At 42.1% G+C, this 17,417-nt stretch overlaps 1 protein-coding gene across 1 annotated transcript in view; it reads left to right on the plus strand.

Annotated features, from left to right (window-relative positions):
• Window positions 1–17,417, plus strand: part of col28a2a (collagen, type XXVIII, alpha 2a) — a 34,378-nt gene that overhangs the window by 8,031 nt on the left and 8,930 nt on the right. The window contains exons 7-18 of the mRNA XM_064975978.1: window positions 85–129; window positions 468–494; window positions 577–621; window positions 741–785; window positions 1,064–1,117; window positions 13,108–13,176; window positions 13,260–13,328; window positions 14,023–14,091; window position 15,288; window positions 15,526–15,593; window positions 17,154–17,222; window positions 17,312–17,380. Coding sequence (XP_064832050.1) covers window positions 85–129; window positions 468–494; window positions 577–621; window positions 741–785; window positions 1,064–1,117; window positions 13,108–13,176; window positions 13,260–13,328; window positions 14,023–14,091; window position 15,288; window positions 15,526–15,593; window positions 17,154–17,222; window positions 17,312–17,380 — 630 coding nt within the window. The remainder of the gene's footprint in view (window positions 1–84; window positions 130–467; window positions 495–576; window positions 622–740; window positions 786–1,063; window positions 1,118–13,107; window positions 13,177–13,259; window positions 13,329–14,022; window positions 14,092–15,287; window positions 15,289–15,525; window positions 15,594–17,153; window positions 17,223–17,311; window positions 17,381–17,417) is intronic.

The following is a 17,417-nucleotide window of genomic DNA, read 5'->3' on the forward strand; positions in this document are numbered from 1 at the left end:
AAAAAAATAATCTAAATGGAATAGCTCCAGTGTGTACTGTGTAAATAATATACGGTAGATTGCCATGTTTTCCTTTCCTTTTAGGGAGAGGGAGGACTAAGTGGACTTCCAGGTCGGGATGGCGGAGAAGTGAGTGATATCTATAGATCCAGATCTGGGGTCTTAATCTAATCACCCTGTTGCAGGGTAACTTTCCTGCAATACCGGAAATGTAAAACGTGTTGTGTATTTGAGGTTTAAAAATGCTTCTGAAGTTTTCCACTTTGACATTTCAGACTTGATTTACAAAAAAATGCATCAAACCCTATAAAAAAAATTAATCCATTAATAATAATCCACATAATAATCCACATTTCCTGTTGATGCAGCAAACTGGCTTAAATTAAGATCCTACATCTGTATGATGATTAAGCATTTATCAATGCACGTACAGCTGTTGCTCACTATTCTACTGTGTTTGTTTGCAGGGAAAATCTGGTTACAAAGGAGAGAGGGTATGTCATTCAAGATGTCATTACTATTTGTTATTTTGAAGCTACAGTTCATTCATATGACATATTGCTTTCCATTACACAGGGTGAGAGAGGCGAGTGTGGCACTCCAGGAATTAAAGGGGACAGGGTAGGTATGAGTAGTCCACTTTATCTGCCTTCTGAGTCATGCTTTTGTTCTGTTGGTCATACTACAGGTTGATTTATACAGGACCTTTCTTTACTGTCTCATTGAATGTCCCCTCCCAGGGTCCTGAGGGCCCAATGGGCACCAGGGGAGTCAGAGGTCTCCAGGTGGGTAAACAACGGCGACGTGTACCTGGGAAATGCCCATGTTCAGATCAAAGTGTTGTACTTTTGTGAAACACCTGTATGAACGCATGTATACTCGCTCCATGCTCCACTCCCCTCCCACGCACACACACACACACACACACACAATGTAGTTGATAATGTCTGTAATCTCTGTAGATCTTCCCAGCAATTTAGCATCCTTATCTGGGTAGCCTTCACTTTATATCCCGATGTGAATTGTGCACCTTTGTAACGGAGTGTTCTTTGTTCCTCCCCAGGGTTTACCCGGTCCGCAGGGTGATGTTGGACCTGAGGGCCCTCAGGGTAAGAAGGTTAGTAAAGGAGACACCTCATCACACACATCTGCTGTCGCCTGTACACTTCCTTTTAAGGGAACTTTCAAAGAGAGGTTCCTGCCACGCGTTGTACAACCTGAGAGTCGAGGGGCATGTGTCTCTCTCCCTTAATAGGCACCTGTGGAAAATACTGGCCCGGTGCCAGTGCCTTCCCCTTCACTAATTCAGCAGTGTTGGGATTAATGCTAGTTTTCACATTCATACTCAGGTTCAGTTAATGGCAGGAGTCCTGTGTCTAAATATACGGTACACTAGGAACTGCACTGTCTACCTCCTTACCAGTCCTCTATCGGGATTGTCAAGGCACTACAGCTATGAAAAGTCAAATGTTCTCTCTCCATGTTAGAACATGCAGGTTTCCGGTGGAAAGAGGTAAACAGAATGTTAAAAACAGATGTTGCTGCCATAATATGAGTATGTTAACTGTACGTGTTGAGATTTTAGCAGCCTAGTGATTTATCTCTTACTAATTGAATCAGCTCCACCATCGAAGACAATCTTTCAAAACTGGATGGATAATTGTGGAAAGAGCAATGTTTATAGTCTACCCTGTTAGGAATATGTTTTAAGAGAGGAATGTAAGGTGTTGAGCATTTAACGGAGGTCAAATGTGTTTGTTATGGAGGTGTGGACTGAAACGTGTGAGAGATCTGCCTTGCTTTGGGAAAACGTTTTAAGTGGTTCTCAGCTTTCTGCTTGACAGGCTCCACTTCTTTGTTGTTTCTTGTTTAGGATGAAATAACTCCTAAATCGTGAGTAAATCTCATGATGACTGCAAACTCTCCAGCAAACCATTGCCTCCAGTAAAATAGCTCTTAATTGTTTTGAGACTGGATGTTTTTGACTACTTTCAGTCGACACCTCAACTGAGACAATGTCTGGCTTTAGGATGTGCCCTGACTTGTTTTAATTTGGAGGGGTAAAATAGTTTTCCCACTTTTCCATATACAGTACAGTTCCGACAATAGCTCCCCACTGGGTATTCACTGGTTGAATCAACGTTGTTTCAACATAATTTGTTTGTGACATGGAATCAACGTGGAAAATACATTGGATTAAAAAAAAGTAATCAACCAGTACTGTTTTCATCTCATTTCAACCAGCATTGTAAACATTGAAATTAGGGTAAAACTTAAACTTAAATACATTGACTTAACAGAATCTTACAGTGCCTTCAGAAAGTATTCACACCCCTTGGCTATTTCAAAATGTTGTTGTGTTATAGCCTGAATTTAAAATGGATAAAATGTGAGTTTTTTTGTCACTGGCCTACATACAATTCCCATAATGTCAAAGTGAAATTATGTTTTCAAAATTTAAAAAAATACTAATAAATATGAAATGCTGACATGTCTTGAATCAATAAGTATTCAACACCTTTGTAATGGCATGCCTAAATAAGTTACATAATAAGTTGCAAGGACTCACTGTGTGCGCAATAATAGTGTTGTACATGATTTCTGAATGACTACCTCATCTCTGTACCCCACACAAACAAATTATCTGTAAGGTCTCTCAGTCGAGCAGTGAATTTCAAACACTGATTCAACCACAAAGACCAGGGAGGTTTTCCAATGCCTTGCAAAGAAGGGCACCTAATGGTAGATGGGTAAAATAAGTTAGAGCAAGGGTTGCCTTCCAGAGAGACAGATTGTAACATTCTCTGTTTCACGGAAACATGGCTCTCTCGGAAATATGTTGTCGGAATCAGATCAGCCACCGAAATACCTTATTTAAGTAAGTATTCAGACCCTTTGCTATGAGACTCAAAATTGAGCTCAGGTCCATCCTGTTTCCGTTGATCATCCTTGAGATGTTTCTACAACTTGATTGGAGTCCACCTGTGGTAAACGCAATTGATTGGACATGATTTGGAAAGGCACACACCTGTCTATATATGGTCCAACAGTTGACAGTGCGTGTCAGAGAAAAACCAAGCCATGAGGTCGAGGAAATTGTCTGTAGAGCTCCGAGACAGGATTGTTTCGAGGCACAGATCTGGGGAAGGGTACCAAAAAATGGATCCCAAGAAGACAGTGGCCTTCATCATTCTTAAATGGAAGAAGTTTGGAACCACCAAGACTCTTCCTAGAGCTGGCCGCCCGGCCAAACTGAGCAATCAGGGGAGAAGGGCCTTGGTTAGGTAGGTGACCAAGAACCCGATGGTCACGCTGACAGAGCTCCAGAGTTCCTCTGTGGAGATGGGAGAACCTACCAGAGGAACAACCATATCTGCAGCACTCCACCAATCAGGCATTTATGGTAGAATGGCCAGACGGAAGCCATTCCTCAGTATAAGGCCAGGGCTGTTGCGGTGACCGTATTACCGCCACACCGGCGTTCACGAGTCATGAAGGCAGTCAAATTCCACATGACTGTTTAGTCACAGTAATTAGGCTTCTCAAATCAAATCAAAGTTTAGTCAAAGTTTCCCCTTACAGTGAAATGCTTACTTACAGGCTCTAACCAATGGTGCAGGGGAAAAAGGTACAGTGAGGGAAGAAAGTATTTGATCCCCTGCTGATTTTGTACGTTTGCCCACGGCGTAGTGTGTTACCAATTGTTTTCTTGGTGACTATGGTCCCAGCTGCTTTGAAATCATTGACAAGATCCTCCCGTGTAGTTCTGGGCTGATTCCTCACCGTTCTCTTAATCATTTGAACTCCACGAGGTGAGATCTTGCATGGAGCCCCAGGTCGAGGGAGATTGACAGTTCTTTTGTGTTTCTTCCATTTGCGAGTAATCTCACCAACTGTTGTCACCTTCTCATCAAGCTGCTTAGCGATGGTCTAATAGCCCATTCCAGCCTTGTGTCCCTGACAATCTTGTCCCTGACATCATTGGAGAGCTCTTTGGTCTTGGCCATGGTGGAGAGTTTGGAATCTGATTGATGGATTGCTTCTGTGGACAGGTGTCTTTTATACAGGTAACAAACTGAAATTAGGAGCACTCCCTTTAAGAGTGTGCTCCTAATCTCAGCCCGTTACCTGTATAAAAGACATCTGGGAGATAGAAGTCTTTCAGATTGAGAGGGGGTCAAATACTTATTTCCCTCATTAAAATGCAAATCAATTTATAACATTTTTGACATGCGTTTCTTTTCTGGATTTTTTTGTTGTTATCTGTCTCTCACTGTTCCAGTAAACCTGCCATTAAAATGAAATTATAGACTGATCATATCTTTGTCAGTGGGCAAACGTACAAAATCAGCAGGGGATCAAATACTTTTTTCCCCTCTGTGTGTGTGTGTGTGTAAAGAAATAAAACAACAGTAAAAATACATTTGAAAAAAGAGTAGCAAGGCTATATACAGACACCTGTTAGTCAGGCTTATTGAGGTAGTATGTACATGTAGGTATCGTTAAAGTGACTATGCATATATGATGAACAGAGAGTAGCAGCAGCGTAAAAGATGTGTTGGGGGGGCACACAATGCAAATAGTCCAAGTAACCATTTGGTTACCTGTTCAGGAGTCTTATGGCTTGGGCTGGGGGTAAAAACAGTTGAGAAGCCTTTTTGTCCTCTCCAAGCTCTGATGCTGCTGCTGGTCATTAGTAGCCTATCAAACTTGCTAACTGCTTGGTACTCAGCACTCCATTGTCCCTCTAATCACTCTGACATCAATGCAAATTTCTATAGACTATGCAATTAAGGCAGAAAACAGAGTGATGGCTGCTAATAAAAAGAGGAGGCTCCCATCAGCTTTCAATAGGCTAGGCCTAATATATTTATTTCTCAACCTTCCTAATATTAAGCGCTTTGCTAATATTTACAACATGAGTATAACCAACCTGGCTGGCATGAAAATAAACCATGGCGAAAAACGTCCTCCATTCGCTATTTAAGTGCATAGATGACATGTATTTTTTCCCGCTGCACCTGTTTCGATACAGGTGCATGATAATGGTCCATTCTAAATCAAAACAAATGTCACACATATATATTATTAGTATGTAAAGACAAGATCAACATCAAAATGGTGCCAAAAAGAGGGCAGCCTCGCTTCTCGTCCTTAATTTTAAGTGTTATTACATACACCCGGGAAGAACTATTAGATATCAGAGCGGCATCAACTTACTAGCACTACGACCAGGAATGCGACTTTCCCAAAGCGCATCATTTGTTCGAACTACCCTGTGCATTTGAGCTGATTCCAGAGACACACCCAAAACAACACCGCCAGAGAAGAGGTAGACGGTGCGGTCTTCTGGTCAGAATTTGAAGGCGCACACACCGCCCACCGCTTCCAAGTATATTACTCGCTAATGTCCAGTCTCTAGATAACAAGGTAGACGAAATTAGGACAATGCTTGCTTTCCAGAGAGACATCAGGGACTATAACAAACTCTGTTTCACGGAAACATGGCTCTCTCGCGATATGCTGTTGGAGTCGATACAGCCACCTGGATTCTTTGTACGTCACAACGACAGGAATAAACGTCTCTCCGGGAAGAAGAAGAGTGGGGTGTATGTTTCATGATTATCGACTCATGGTGTAATTGTAACAACATACAGGAACTCAAGTCCTTTTGTTCACCTGACCTAGAATTCCTCACAATTAAATGCAGACCGTATTATCTCCCAAGAAAATTGTCTTTGGTTATTGTCACAGCCATGTATATCCCCCCTCAAGCCGATACCACGACGGCCCTCAAGGATCTTCACTGGACTTTATGCAAACTGGAAACCATATATCCTGAGGCTGCATGTTTTGTGTTGGCAGAACTCTGGATCACTGCTACTCTAGCTTCCACAATGCAGGCCCTCCCTCGCCCTCCTTTTGGCAAATCCAACCACGACTCCACTTTGCTCCTCCCTTCCTATAGGCAGAAACTCAAACAGGATGTACCTGTGTTAAGAACTATTCAATGTTGATCTGACCAATTGGAATCCACACTCAAGATTGTTTTGATCATACGGACTGGGACATGTTCCAGGTAGCCTCAGAGAATAATATTGACGTATATGCTGATTTGGTGAGTAAATTTCTAAGAAAGTGCACAGGAGATGTTGTACCCACTGTGACTATTTAAACCTACCCTAACCAGAAACCGTGGATAGATGGTGGCATTTGTGCAAACTGAAAGCGTGAACCACCGCATTTAACCATGGAAAGGTGACTGGGATTATGGCTGAATACAAACAGTGTAGTTATTCCCTCTGCAAGACAATCAAAGAAGCGAAATGCCAGTATAGAGACAAAGTGGAGTCACAATTCAACAGCTCAGACACAAGACGTATGTGGCAGGGTCTACAGACAATCACGGACTACAAAGAGAAAACGTCACGGACACTGACGTCTTGCTTCCAGACAAACTAAACACCTTCTTTGCACGCTTTGAGGATAATACAGTGCCACCGACACGGCCCGCTTACACGGACTGGCCGACGTGAGTAAGACATTAAACGTGTTAACTCTTGTAAGGGTGCCGGCCCAGACAGCATCCCTAGCCGCGTCCTCAGAGCATGCGCAGACCAGCTGGCTGGGGTGTTTATGGACATAGTCAATCTCTCCCTCTCCCAGTCTGCTGTCCCCACATGCTTCAAAATGGCTCCCGTTGTTCCTGTACCCAATAAGGCAAAGGTAACTGAACTAAATGACTATCGCCCCATAGCACTCACTTCTGTCATGAAGTGCTTTGAGAGGCTAGTCAAGGATCATATCACCTACTCCTTACCTGTCACCCTAAACCCACTTCAATTTGCTTACCGCCCCAATAGGTCCATAGACGATGCAATCACCATCACACTGCACACTGCCCTATCCCATCTGAGGAATACCTATGTAAGAATGCTGTTCATTGACTATAGCTCAGCATCCAACACCATAGTACCTTCCAAGCTCATCATTCAGCTAGAGGCCCTGGGTCTCAACCCTTTCCTGTGCAATTGGGTCCTGGACTTCCTGATGGGCCGCCCCTCAGATTGTGAAGGTAGGAAACAACATCTCCACCTCGCTGATCCTCAACACTGGGGCCCCACAAGGGTGCGCACATAGCCCCCTCCTGTACTCCCTGTTCCCCCATGACTGCGTGTCCATACACGCCTCCAACTCAATCATCAAGTTTGCGGACGACACTACAGTGGTAGGCTTGATTACCAACACCGACAAGACAGCCTACAGGGAGGAGGTGAGGGCACTCAGAGTGTGGTGTCAGCAGAACAACCTCTCACTCAACGATCAACAAAACAAAGGAGATTATCGTAGACTCCAGGAAACAGCAGCTTCAGGAAACAGCAGCTTCAGGAAACAGCAGAGGGAGAACCCCCCTATCCACATGATGGGACAGCAGTGGAGAAGGGGGAAGGTTTTAAGTTCCTCGGCGTACACATCACAGACAAACTGAAATGGTCCACCCACACAGACAGTGTGGTGAAGAAGGCGCAACAGATCCTCTTCAACCTCAGGGGGCTGAAGAAATTTGGCTTGTCACATAAAACCCTCACAAACCTTTACAGATGCACAATTGAGAGCATCCTGTCGGGCTGCACTCACAATAACATCTGCTAACCATGTGTATGTGAGCAATAAAATGTTATTTGATTTGATTTGAAATCAAGAATAGTCTGATGCGTAACAAAATTATCCTATCGCTTGTGAATTATATATTATCACTTGTGAATGATGCACAGCATAAGAAACAATGTATTTTTTGCAACTTTTAGTCACACACCTCATGTAGCCTACCCATAGGCCTATATGCTGCCACAAACACTCAAACTGGACAGTTCTATCTCAATCTCTTCATTCAAAGGCTCAATCATGGACACTCTTACTGACAGTTGTGGCTGCTGAGCGTGATGTATAGTTGTCTTTACCTTCCTGCCTTTTGTGCCCCTGACTGTGCCCAATAATGTTTGTACACTGTTTTGTGCTGCTACAATGTTATGCTGCTGCCATGTTGTGTTGCTACCATGTTGTTGTCATGTTGTGATGCTACCGTGTTGTGTTGTTATGTGTTTCTGCCATGTGTTGTGTCTTTGGCTATGCCGGATTAAGTGATATGACATGCTATTCTATAAAATAATTTATAATATTAATATTAATATTACCTGATTGAGCTAATCATGTACAGTAAATATAATTAACTTGAGAGTCAGGGCACCACTAAATAATATTTATAGAGCTGTTATCTTCCGAATAAACTCTTAAAGACCTAGTAATATTTTACATCAACAGCAGTCAATATTAATCGTCACCTTAATTCAGTCTCATCTGAAAGTTGTACATTCCTTGTTATCTTCACGAACCCTGGCTAACACGTTGAATCAGCAATACAAAATTGGGTTTAATTTATTTACAGTGGGGCAAAAAGTATTTAGTCAGCCACCAATTGTGCAAGTTCTCCCACTTAAAAAGATGAGAGGCCTGTAATTTTCATCATAGGTACACTTCAACTATGACAGACAAAATGAGAAAAAAAATCCAGATAATCACATTGTAGGATTTTTTATGAATTTATTTACAAATTATGGTGGAAAATAAGTATTTGGTCACCTGCAAACAAGCAAGATTTCTGGCTCTCACAGACCTGTAACTTCTTCTTTTTAAGAGGCTCCTCTGTCCTCCACTTGTTACCTGTATCAATGGCACCTGTTTGAACTTGTTATCAGTATAAAAGACACCTGTCCACAACCTCAAACAGTCACACTCCAAACTCCACTATGGCCAAGACCAAAGAGCTGTCAAAGGACACCAGAAACAAAATTGTAGACCTGCACCAGGCTGGGAAGACTGCATCTGCAATAGGTAAGCAGCTTGGTTTGAAGAAATCAACTGTGGGAGCAATTATTAGGAAATGGAAGACATACAAGACCACTGATAATCTCCCTCGATCTGGGGCTCCACGCAAGATCCCACCCCGTGGGGTCAAAATGATCACAAGAATGGTGAGCAAAAATCCCAGAACCACACGGGGGGACCTAGTGAATGACCTGCTGAGAGCTGGGACCAAAGTAACAAAGCCTACCATCAGCAAGGGCATTGAAGATGAAACGTGGCTGGGTCTTTCAGCATGACAATGATCCCAAACACACCGCCCGGGCAACGAAGGAATGGTTTCGTAAGAAGCATTTCAAGGTCCTGGAGTGGCCTAGCCAGTCTCCAGATCTCACCCCATAGAAAATCTTTGGAGGGAGTTGAAAGTCCGTGTTGCCCAGCAACAGCCCCAAAACATCACTGCCAAAATACCAGCAACAGTGTGTGAAAACCTTGTGAAGACTTACAGAAAACGTTTGACCTCTGTCATTGCCAACAAAGGGTATATACCAAAGTATTGAGATAAACTTTTGTTATTGACCAAATACTTATTTTCCACCATCATTTGCAAATAATTTCAATAAAAATCCTACAATGTGATTTTCTGGATTTTCTTTTCTCATTTTGTCTGTCATAGTTGAAGTGTACCCATGATGAAAATTACAGGCCTCTCTCATCTTTTTAAGTGGGAGAACTTGCACAATTGGTGGCTGACTAAATACTTTTCCCCCCCACTGTACTAAATACCTAACTAATCACACAGAAGTACACATACACATAATTAATCGTAACTTGATTACAAATTATATCATAAAGAAAAACGTCCCTAGCAGGTGGAACAGATATGACAACTTGTTACACAAAAGAAAAGGGGCTGGGTTTGAGTGAAAAAGTGGGAAGACTGAGTAACAAAGGAAGAAGCTGTGCTATCGTAAATAAGGTATCTTATGCATTCTAAATTACAGCCCATTTGGAAAAGGAAAACGCAATAAATATTTACTCTGAGCTGTGCTTCAGTAGGTTGATGGTAGATGGAAGGCCGTGTTGCCAAACCGTGTCCTTTGTCCTTTGAAGAATGTCTCTGGTGGTCAATTGGATACGTTGTAGTAATGTCGTTGTGTGATAGACGGGATACTCTGTCTGTTCCTTCCGAACCCTAGTTTGCAGCTGCTGTTGCTAACTCAACGGCTAGGAGGTATCACTTCTGTAGTGAATAAGAGTTCAAAGTTCATACCATTCGCAACCAAAGCTCACGCTGATGGCTTCGTTCTGTAGTTATTATCAGAACCATTCTGTCATCAGACTGTCGTCCTCACATCCTCGGAACAGGAGGTTATATTGTCGTCAAGGCTTTATATAGGAAGGGAGAGGAGGGCATGTTTGAAAAGTTTTATAACCCATGTCCCTTCACAGGGGCGGGCCATTGATTGAGCAGAGCCCTATCCTTATGAAAACTCAAATCTCACATTTTAGAAGCTAAAATCACATTTCATCCCATCACAAATAATTTCATATTCAAACATTTAAATTGAACAACAATTCCATGTGAATCCGATAACTCTGATGTGTAGACTTTCTACTGTAGAGTTTGTCATCTTATCATTGATGAGAATGTCTCAGATGACAACCTAACTGACATCATATTCATTAAGTATCACTGCATATGTTCAATTGGTCGGATTACCAGAATATAGTTCATTTCCCCCCACATACTGATGTTCCTAGAATCTCTATGTTAATCAAGGGGTTTGCAAATCTAACATCAGTAGGGTAGAGTAAGGAAAAGGGGGGAAAGAGGTATTTATGACTGTCATAAACCTAACCCCAGGCTAACGTCATGACACATGCTATGTGTTTGTCTTAGGTCTCTCTTTATGTAGTGTTGTGGTGTCTCTCTTGTCGTGATGTGTGTTTTGTCTTATATTTTATATATTTGTATATACAGTTGAAGTTGGAAGTTTACTTACACCTTAGCCAAATACATTTAAACTCAGTTTTTCACAATTCCTGACTTTTAATCCTAGTTACAATTCCCCTGTTTTAGGTCAGTTAGGATCATCACTTTATTTTAAGAATGGGAAATGTCAGAATAATAATAGAGAGAATTATTTATTTCAGTTTTTATTTCTTTCAACACAGTTCCAGTAGGTCAGAAGTTTGCATACACTCAATTAGTATTTGGTAGCATTGCCTTTAAATTGTTTAATTTGAGTCAAATGTTTCCGGCCTTCTACAAGCTTCCCACAACAAGTTGGGTGAATTTTTTGCACATTCCTCCTGACAGAGTTGGTGTAACTGAGTCAGGTTTGTAGGCCTCCTTGCTCGCACACACTTTTTCAGTTCTGCCCACAAACTATCTATAGAATTTAGGTCAGGGCTTTATGATGGCCACTCCAATACCTTGACTTTGTTGTCCTTAAGCCATTTTGCCACAACTTTGGAAGTATGCTTGGGGTCATTGTTCATTTGGATGTCCCATTTGCGACCAAGCTTTAACTTTCTGATTGATGTCTTGAGATGTTGCTTCAATATATCCACATATTTTTACTTCCTCATGATGCCACCTATTTTGTGAAGTGCACCAGTCCCTCCTGCAGCAAAGCACCCCCACAACATGACAGTGCCACCCCCGTGCTTCACGGTTGGGATGGTATTCTTCGGCTTGCAAGTCTCCCCCTTTTCCCTCCAAACATAACAATGGTCATTATGGCCAAACAGTTCTATTTTTGTTTCATCACACCAAAGGACATTTCTCCAAAAAGTATGATCTTTGTCCCCATGTGCAGTTGCAAACTGTAGTCTGGATTTTTCATTGCGGTTTTGGAGCAGAAGCTTCTTCCTTCCTTCTTCCTTTCTTTCTTCCTTTCAGGTTATGTCGATATAGGACTCGTTTTACTGTAGATATAGATACTTTTGTACCTGTTTCCTCCAGTATCTTCACAAGGTCCTTTGCTGTTGTTCTGGGATTGATTTGCACTTTTCGCACCAAAATATGTTAATCTCTAGGAGACCGAACGCATCTCCTTCCTGAGCTGTATGATGGCTGCGTAGTCCCATGGTGTTTATACTTGCGTACTATTGTTTGTACAGATGAATGTGGTACCTTCAGGCGTTTGGAAATTGCTCCCAAGGATGAACCAGACTTGTGAAGGTCTACAAATGTTTTTCTGAGGTCTTGGCTGATTTCTTTTGATTTACCCATGATGTCAACGAAAAGAGGAACTGAGTTTGAAGGTAGGCCTTGAAATACATCCACAGGTACACCTCCAATTGACTCGAATGATGTCAATTAGCCTAATGCCATGACATCATTTTCTGGAATTTTCCAAGATGTTTGAAGGCACAGTCAACTTAATGTAACGATCCTCTTCCTGTGAATGACTGGACCAAAGCGCAGCGTGAGACGTGTTCATGATATTTTATTAAAACCAGAACACTAGAACAAAAAATTACAAAGAGGAAAACGAACAGTTCTGTAAGGAAACTAACTATACAGAAAACAACTACCCACAAAACCCATGTGGGCAAGAGCTGCCTAAGTATGGTTCCCAATCAGAGACAACGATAGACAGCTGTCCCTGATTGAGAACCATACCCAGCCAGAAACAAAGAAATACAAAAACATAGAAAAAATAACATAGAATGGCCACCCTAGTCACACCCTGGCCTAACCAAAATAAAGAATAAAACCTCTCTATGGCCAGGGCGTGACACTTAGTGTATGTAAACTTCTGACCCACTGGAATTGTGATACAGTGAATTATAAGTGAAATAATCTGTCTGTAAACAATAGTTGGAAAAATGATCTGTGTCATGCACAAAGTAGATGCCCTAAACTACTTGCCAAAACTATAGTTTGTTAACAAGAAATTTGTGGAGTGGTTGAAAAACGAGTTTTAATGACTCCAACCTAAGTGTATGTAAACTTCCAACTTCAACTGTAATTGATATCATGTTCTAAGTAAGATCAATTAAAAGACAATGGTTCTATGTGATGTCAGTTAACACTAATCTGAATCTGAATCTGAATGTAAATGTAAAACAACGGAATGTAAAAGTTTCTCTGATCTGCCTAGACTGAATTAGAGCTTTGTACCGTCCTTTAGCTGAAACCCACTCCCTTGTTCTTGACATTGGATCTGTATTATGCTGCTGTCTTTGTTTGCTGCTACCTTTAATCTGTGTCTCTTGTGTTTGTCATCACAGGGTGATCGGGGTCAAGCTGGCCCGGCCGGAATTCAGGGAGAAAATGGTACTGGACTTCCTGGACCAAAGGTACATTTAGTCTGTTGTTGCTTTTGTCTAACTAATGAATTGTTTTATGTTACCTGTTCCATCTCACCGTGTCTTTTTTGCAGGGTGATCTGGGATTCCAGGGAAAACCCGGCCCCCCTGGTCCGACAGGGTTGAGTGAATATGGCCAGCCAGTGAGTGGAATGAAACACCCGACTAGCATTTTACTGTAGATTACTACATTATGTAGTTTGGTTTCATTGACAACCTAATAAACTTTGTGAGTGATACTATGCACTCAGTGTACAAAACATTAAGAACAACTTCCTAACATTGAGTTAGGGCATAGACTCTGGAAGGTGAGTCCACAGTGATGCTGGCCCATGTTGACTCCAATGCTTCCCACAGTTGTGTCAAGTTGGCTGGATGTCCTTTGGGTGGTGGATCATTCTTGATACACCTGGAAACTGTTAAGCGTGAAAACCCAGCAGCGTTGCAGTTCTTTATATAAACCGGTGCGCCTGGCACCTACTACCATACACTGTTCAAAGGCACCTAAATATTTTGTCTTGCCCTTTCCACCCCTGAATGGCATACATACACAATTCATGTCTCAATTGACTCAAGGCTAAAAAACTATTCTTTAACCTGTCTCCCCCCCTTCATCTACACTGATTGAAGTGAATTTAACAACTGACATCAATAAGGGATCATAGCATTCACCTCGATTCACATGACCAGCCTATGTCATGAAAAGAGGAGGTGTCCTTAATAGTTTGTATACTCAGTGTATAATATCACAGTAGGAAATGTGAGCTGATGACAACTACATAGACAGTGTCATCTGATCCAATGTTGGTAAAAGGATAATGCTGGTTTATTTTACAGGGGCCTCAAGGGCCACAAGGTTTTCAAGGGGAGAAAGGACCCCACGGAGAGGGGCTCCCTGGGCCAAAGGTATGATTACGATTTTGTCATGAATAAAAAGGAAAATACAATAGAGAAGTTATCTGGGTACAGCTAGAATGCACTCCTCTTCATTTTTATCCTCCATTCTTTCTATTGTGTTAGCCCACCGAATTGTGTGAGCCCACAGCATCATTTATGGGATTACCATTAGCTACAATGCTGGAAGCAGAATGTCCACTCAAAAGACCTTCTTTGTGTTACACCAATAGCAGAAACAGACCTAAACCTTCCATAAATCAGACGGCTTCTCAACCTCTTGATTCTACCAGCGCCTGGGCTGTTGAAGATGGCCATCTGTTGGGCTACAATTAGCCTCAGAAACTGGAAAAGAGTTACATAAGCATGAAAGCACAACTCTCATTCACTGAATTTCAGAGGGAAGAACTGTGTAATAAACACATTTACTGCATCTGCCAAAGCCAGGCCCTGCTCTTCTCCAAAGTAGTCTACCCACAGCTAGTTCTCAGTCAAGTGTTACCATTCATGTTGATGCGCGCATGCAAACCCTTTAAAAACAATGTCATTTCTCCATGTTGCAACTTGTGGAGTGACATATCATATCTTATATGTGGACTGTTCAAACATCACATACACTTGGAGAGGGGCTGGATTTCCATGGGATTTAAGTGGCAATCAACCACAAAATGGAACACATTATGTAAACATAGCTATCCTTTTTTTGTATGACAGCACTTGGAGTTCATCTTGGGTTTTATTGGAGTTATATTATCATCGTAACATGTAGAGACGTGAACATGAACACAGTGCTTATATCGGATGAGTAAATGTATAAAACATCCCCGTGAACAAATTCTTTAGCAGTGGAATACTTCCTTCAGTCTGTTTTTCCTAATTCAAGTCAGAACCTGAGAGCAAATAAAATAACAGCAGTGTTGATGATGCACGTACATTTGGCAGTAGTAGGCAGATCGTGGAAAATGAGCGTAACACAGAAAATGTCCTGAGGTAACCAAACATGGGCTCTTATGGGAAAGCCCCCATTCCAAAAAGGGGTCAGAGCAGTTAAAGGACAGGTCAACCCCCCCCCCCCCCACCCACCCACCCACCGCCCACCAGTTAATATGTTCCTCTCTGTGTGTCTGCATTTAATTATTTTTCAACTGTTGCTGATGCAATAAACATGCCTAAATTCATCACCCTCTCCCTCTGCCATGTTTGACAAGGGTAAGCAACAGAAGGATAAAGTAAACAGATTCCAACATGAACGCCATATTTTAGAATAACATAACTTCAGTCATACAGGACCATGTCATGTTACTCACAAGACAGACAGGTGCTAACTTAACCCTCCCGGTCCCTACTACACTATCGACTGAGAATGAGAACAATGAGGATAGTGCCGTGATTGTGTGAACCAGTGGGAGCTGGATGTGTGTGACGGGAGAGTTTTTTGTTCGGCAGGGAGACCGGGGCTGGCCGGACCGAGGGGGCCAAGAGGACAGACGGGTGCAGGAATCAAAGGAGAAAAGGTGGGCTGTAAATACATCATTAATCAATGCCATTCACACAAACATGCCATGTCTACCCAACAAAAGACCTAATGAAGTTCATAAAGAAGCCTTGGATCCTCCCTCTGGGCCTCCTTGGAGCACTCCATTGAGAAAGAAAGGGCGGGGGGGAGGGTTATAGCTGTAGTTACTGTGGGAAAGTTGAAGGTAGGATTCTTTTTGCATGATGTAGGATTTAATAAACAACCATGCTACAGTACATTGTTACATACAACTACTGGCATATCCCCGTGTCGAGCACTCAAATTAAGCCACATTTATGGTTAGATGGTTAGGGATTTTAGCCCTCTGTAGTCAAGAACAAGATACTCTATATGCTCACATCACATGTAGGAAAGGCACTCATGCAGATATTCAGCCTGGTGATTCTATTAGTACAGATTATCTTGATTTTAAAACATAAAGGCCAATCAACTCATAAAGGTTTAAATGCCAACCTAGACTCTCAACCAGGGCCGGATTAATGCAGGGGTTTAACGGGGCTGAAGCCCCTGGGGGAAGAGAAAGCAAAGAGGAAGCAAAAAACAAAAATATATAATAATAATATTTTTACAATAATATTAAAGGAGGTATATACTGTATATATTATATACTGTATGTAGTATATATTTAGGATTTTTTTTACTGCAACTGCCAACCCTCAGGAGCCTGCTCTGCTAGTCATGCCTTTTTTATCCAACCACAGGAGTCCATGCCAAATGTTCAAAATACACCAGAGAGCATAATTTAGCCATAGAGGATCAATAGTTCATAATGGATTAAGTTTTATCACAAGCACATACAGGTATCTGCCAAAATAAAAGAAACACCAACATAATGCGTTTTAATAGGGTGTTGGGCCACCACGAGCTGCCAGAATAGCTTCAATGCACCTTGGCATAGATTCTACAAGTGGACCTAAACCATACCAGCCCCCACATCATAACATATACTTTTTATACCTTGTTTACCCAAGTGTTTCCTTTATTTTGGCAGTTACCCGTTTGCTTTCAGTTTGGAAGGCCCCAGTTTGGGCAGCATGCGTGTCAAATATACAGTTTGTTGCATTGTGGCCATAGACATATAATCCATAGAAGGGTTTTGGAACCTCTTACCCTGGCAATTTGACAGTTAAACTCATGGGTACACTAGCAATGGATGCCAGTCCTGACTTGAATGAGAACTGCCATCTATGGATTATATTTCTATGGTTAGTTGCGGCTGTCGGTTTGCCTTTTACAGAATTCACAATACAATTTCGGGAAAAACATGCTGTTTGGAAAGCAAATGCCCACTGCTGAAAAGAGAAGACTAATCTGTGTTTAGAACCAATAAAAAATATATATTCTCAACAACTCCCAATTTTAGCTAACAGCAGCACTGTTTTTCAAATGATCTCATCTTGAGATAGGCTATTGCCACGACGAGCGCATAGGCCATCACCGTGAGCTGGGGGCAGGGGAGCCTGTGAAAGACAAAGCCCCGGGGCCTATGATTTCTTAATCGGGCCCTGCCCTTAACCCTTTCTATGTTTGACCTCAGGGTGAGTTCGGGCCTCCAGGTCATCCAGGACTTGTTGGACTTACAGGAGCGGGCATCCAGGGGGAGAAGGTAAGCTGAGTGGCGGAAATTAACGAAACACTACACTTGCATTCCCATCAAACACACACACACATGTAATTGTGATTGTTATTCCTCAGGGAGTGGAGGGTCCCAGAGGTCCACCTGGAGGCAGAGGAACTCAAGGAGAGGGCTTACCTGGACCTAAGGTTGGTAGAGACAATGTAAAGCCATGAATTAAAGGCC

The sequence above is a fragment of the Oncorhynchus masou genome, chromosome 10 (assembly GCF_036934945.1).
Source record: "Oncorhynchus masou masou isolate Uvic2021 chromosome 10, UVic_Omas_1.1, whole genome shotgun sequence".
NCBI classification, from domain to species: domain Eukaryota; kingdom Metazoa; phylum Chordata; class Actinopteri; order Salmoniformes; family Salmonidae; genus Oncorhynchus; species Oncorhynchus masou.